Source organism: Bison bison, unplaced genomic scaffold, assembly GCF_000754665.1.
Source record: "Bison bison bison isolate TAMUID 2011002044 unplaced genomic scaffold, Bison_UMD1.0 scf7180017864148, whole genome shotgun sequence".
Classification (NCBI taxonomy): domain Eukaryota; kingdom Metazoa; phylum Chordata; class Mammalia; order Artiodactyla; family Bovidae; genus Bison; species Bison bison.
In genome coordinates, this window is record NW_011494720.1 from 4,597,480 (window position 1) to 4,602,627 (window position 5,148).

Here is a 5,148-nt window from a genome sequence, read left to right on the forward strand (position 1 = left end):
CTCCGAGTCCTCCTGGTACGACTCGCCCTGGGGCCCGGCCGGCGAGGTCAGTGAGGCTGAGGGCTCCTTCGTGGCGCCAGACACGCCTGAGCCCGGCCTCCACACTGGCTTCCCGACCAGGGATGCTCCAAAGCCTTTCAGCCAAAGCGCCCCCCCCTCACCCCCCCGGGACCCCTACCCCAACGCCTCCCTTGGGAGCCTGGCCCCCGCGGCCCTGCGGCTTTCCGATGACTACATGGGCACCCGCGCCAGCCTCAGTGCCCGCGTCTCCTTCGCCTCCGACATGGACGTGCCGGCCCGCGTGGAGCGCGGGGAACCCGGGCAGTTCGCGTCCTTCACCCTCCCTTGCCGCAAGTCCAGGGCCCTGGGCGAGGAGTCCTCCAAGAAGGACACCCTGAAAGCCAGGATGCGCCGCATCAGCGACTGGACGGGAAGCCTCTCCAGAAAGAAAAGAAGACTCCAGGTGAGTCAGGCTGGAGTGCCGGGAGAGATGCTCTTCGATTGGTTTTCTATCTGCAAAACGGGAAGGCTAGCAGAAGGTACTGCAGAGAGCATTCTGAGACTTAGATGAGCTGCTGAGAGTGGTTAGCCTAAGACTTGTGTGTGTGCGTGTCTGTGTGTGTGTGTATCTGTGTGTGGGGTGTGTGTGTGTGTTTTCCTTTTGCGTCAGACATGCATTTTCACTCTGAACCCTCCACTCCAGTCATTCCCATTCTGTCCAATCTTGTGCCTCCTGGATTCTGGAGTAAAATCCACAGGCCTCATCCAAGACCTAGTCAAACTGTTCTTAGAAAGAACAGCCTAAGGGAGACTCCCCAGTGAATTGGTTATCTGAGTGCTCAGCTAAAACTCATTCTCAAAGCCTAGAACGAAAGGAAAAGAGAGAAGCTGTTGTCGTTTTGGGATGAGTAGCCTTCCTGAACTTGATATTACTTTAGGGAGATTAAAATTCCTATTGTTCATTGAGTACAATGGGGAAAAAAATGGGTATAATCTTACCACCTCCTCATGGGGACAGCTAACGATGTTGGAAACATCTTGACCTGAGCACATGGAATCGCAAAAACACAATGTTGATGAAACAAGAATCATGATGGTGACAGTAATACTTTTAATGGGCGTATAAAGTTTGAACAGGGGAGACAAAATGACTTCAGTGCCAGCGAGGAAAGTAAGAGTTTGCCCTCTTTGGTAATGAGAGGCGATTGCTAGGTATTTTTAATTGCTCTTTTGTATTTGTTTGTTTTTGTGTTTTTTTGCTTTTAATTATTTATAGAAAGGAGAAAGTATATATATACATATTTTAACTCACCTTAAGTCATATTGTTGAAGGAAATTTAAGTGACTTTGGGAATTTGTTGAAGGAAATTTAAGTGACTTTAGGAATTTGTCTCTAGTAGAGTGACATTTTGACCATCCTTCCCTGAGCAGATTGTTTCAGATCTGTAAAATTTGCCATTAGTTACTTCCTTCCTAGGCACAAAGTCCAAGCCCCCTGCCCCAATATTTTCCTTGGTCCCTTTCTTCCTCCTCTCAGGAGGAGACTAAGGATAGACGATCAGTGTCCTGTTACAGAACTCTTCATATCCCTGAGTGCAGTAATTTGCTTCCTCCTGACTCATTACTTGTTCAGGTCAAACCATTAAGTAGTAAAGATTTCTTTGACCTTTCTCTCAGCCGCCAAGTACATTTGACAACTGACAGCAATCAAACGTAAAGGGAAGGATAGCTCCTACTTTCTGGGGACCCGCAGTCCTATGCAGACAACTTTCTCATCTTCTTGATGCAAGTGCTGTGTTGTCGACTTGTGTTCAGCACTCATCTCCCGGGACCCCTGAGCCTGTTCCTCCACATCTCTCATTTGCATAGAGCATGTTCTCTTCTGTGTGTGTGGCCTGGCTTATACATGGTCAGTTCCCATTCAGTTCGAAAGCAGACCTTTGCCACTGTGGACTGACCACATTCCATCCTATGCAGACCCCTGCCACCCAGCCACTCCTGGGAAGTGAAGCTCCTTCAAGTCTGGATCATCCAAGACTTAACTGGATGATTTGTAAGTCCGTGGAGTTAAGAACAGAATGGTTACAAGATCAAAGAGCCCGAATCTGAAAGGACTTCCCCTCATCTGGGCTTCCCAGGTGGCACTAGTGGTAAAGAGTCCGCCTGCCAATGTAGGAGATGCAGGGTTGATCCCTGGGTCAGGGAGATCCCCTGGAGGAAGAATGGCAACCCACTCCAGTATCCATGGGCAGAGGAGCCTGGTGGGCTGCAGCCCACAGGGTTGCAAAGAATCGATTTAGCATGCACACAGACCCTCTCATTTTTAAATGAAGAAACTAATGTTAAAGGAGTTTGACGATTTATGGCTAGTTAGTGGACATGACTGAAGTGACTTAGCAGCAGCAGCAGCAGTGGAGAAGCTGGGGCCAAAGCCATTTCTGCTAAAGCTCAGATGTGTGTCTTTTCCACTTGGCTGCATGGCCAAGGTACTCTTGGTACTCTAGTAATTTTGTGGGGGTTATTGAACATTAACATAACAAATTATCTTGGATTTTTAAAAAGTGGCCTACGAAGGCAGCTTTTTGCATTTTGCTTGTGTCCGATTTTGATAATTTATAAAGGTGAACAACGTTTTGGTAGGTGTGCCACTTCCATTGGCCTTGCCTTTGTTTTCCTTCTTTCTCTTTTTTTATTTTCCAGTTGGGTTTTGTTTTTGGCCATACTGTGTAGCTTGTGGGATCTCAGTTCCCTGACCAGGGATCGAACCTGGGCCACTGGGGAACTCCTGCCTTTGCTTTTCTTTTACAATTGAAGGTGAAGACAAAGTTTGGGTCTTTAAAAATACAGTCAGTGGGTAGGAGCAGCAAAGTTTGTGACAGTGTACCATAGTTAAGGTACCAAATGCTTATTCTCTTACACAGACTTCTGTATGCCAGTACAGCTAAGACTCAGAAGGTCTTCCCATGATGGGTAGACATATTTGTTTTGACTTATAAAAAAAAGTGATGTGAAAAGAGCCATCCTTTCTTTAGAGGGTTTTCAACCACTCTGGGGAGTTACAGCCTGAAAGCAAATTCATCAGTGAAGATACTTAGTAGCTGAAAAAGGATATTCAAACATAGAGGGTGGGGGGATGGGTGTGCAGGAGGAGAGCGTGTGTTTGAAGCTGGTGGACGACTTGTAGCGATGCAGCTGTTCTGAGACGGGTCCTTGGTAAACTTTCCATCCTGTGAGTCAGGTGGGCCAGGTTACACCGAGGGAACAAAAGCCCTCAGTTCTCCGAGGTTGAGCACAAATCAGTCTGCGTCGCTCTCAAGCTGCAACTCTGTTTTGCATTGATCCCCTCTGGGCCCCCAGGTCCATGGAGTAGTTTCCCTCCAGGACACCCCAAGCCTCCGGGACAGAGGGAGAAGAAACCTATTGATGGTTTTTGAAGCGCCCGCTCAGAAGCCACGCCTTTCACATCTGTTCGCGTTTATTGGGCAAAGCGGGTCACGAGACCACGCCGAACTCCGAGGGATGGGGGTTGGGAGCAGGGAATGGTCTTGCCAGGGACCCTAGGGGTGAGTCCTGACCACTGCTGCAGAGTTTCTTAGCGAGAGTCAGAACACAGAGACCCCGGCTTTCTGACCCTCTTCATTTTAGACTCTTGCTGCCCCTTGAGGGCCCCACAGTCCCAGGGAATTTCTGCAGAGGACCAATGGGCTTTACTATGAAAAGAAAGACAGTGGCATGTGAAGAACAACATGGTGAATTTGGTGCTTTTTCCCATAAAGTGAGGAATGGCGATGAGTTTTCTTTTAGCTCCCAAGGAATTTAGTGACGTCTCTTGAGTTCCTCTTCACTCTGCTGTAATGCTATAATGTCAAGTTATGGTACCTGTCATTTATGATTATCTGATGCAGATAGGAATGAAAATTAGACTTCTTTATGTACATGACTAACACAGCACCTTAGCGTCACACACAAAGCACAGTGATCAGGAAATCCAGCTGAATCTCCCACATTCCTTCCTTCCTATTAACCTGAAAATGAGTCACTAGCTATTAGGATTCTAGATAGAAAGCTTTACACATTTGTTACAGACCAGGGAAATTGATATCTGTGTATATGAATCAGTTATAAATGCTAAAATATGTGATCTTTTCTCCATTTTTCAAGGAGGAAAATTTGTCTTTTGCTCTGGTTGAACAGTTAAAAGTTAGCACTATGACTTAAGTCTACCTCTTGTAAGAACCAATGTCAGGAGGGCTGACAAGTTACACTTCGGTTTGACACTTGATGCTTTTCTCTGGCAGGTCTCTGCTGGGTTTGAAACACCCCATCACAGCTCTTGCTGGCTATCAGAGGCAATCCCAGTGTCCTGGGGCTATGAGTCAGAGAATCCTATTCATAGCTGAAATAATGTCGATATGAGCTAAATGAGAAATATTCCTTCATCTCCTAGGAACGTTTGAAGAGCAACACAGTGACAATTGAGGGGGAAAAAAAAAAAAAAACAACCCTTAAACTATTTTGAAAGTTTCCTGTCCAAGTGACTCACCATAGCTGGCTTATTTGCTCAGTTCTTGCATAAGCATCAGGGTATAAATAAATCTGACTATGGGATATCGTATAAACACAGTGGAAGATAATATTTTCATTAGTAATAGCTATGTTTGGGGCTCGGTTGTTTGTAGCCCTTGGGTATTTAGAAGCACTTGTCTAATTGATGATTTTCCTACAAAAGATAGCAGGTAATTGCCGCTTGATTTCCGGATGAAATTTCTGGAAAGAAAACCCCTCCAAACAGGGCAATATTCACCATAAAGTCTTTAGTCAGTGGTCCTTGACCTCATTTTCCCTCCTCTTTATTTTAATGGAGAAGGAAATCTAATTGAAAATTCACTAGCCTGTGAGTTAGAGTGTGTTAAGAGTTTCTGCAGAATTACCTTAACCTAAGCTGTAAATTTGAAATGTCAGAGTCTTTTAAGTCATAAATCAAGCTTACTTTCTTTATTTTTTTAAAAGATTTGTTTGTTTATTTATTTTTGGCTACATCGGGTCTTAGTTGCCGCACTCAGGATCTTGGTTACATGCAGGATCTTTCACGGTGGGCTCCTCTTCAGCTGAGGCATGTGGAATCTCCAGTTGTGGCTCCCGGGGCTC

General features: G+C 45.8%; 1 protein-coding gene across 1 annotated transcript in view; it reads left to right on the forward strand.

Annotated features, from left to right (window-relative positions):
- The window catches only part of TIAM2 (T-cell lymphoma invasion and metastasis 2), a 233,049-nt gene that overhangs the window by 120,867 nt on the left and 107,034 nt on the right, over window positions 1–5,148 (forward strand). Inside the window, 1 exon segment of the mRNA XM_010840909.1 lies at window positions 8–463. Coding sequence (XP_010839211.1) covers window positions 8–463 — 456 coding nt within the window.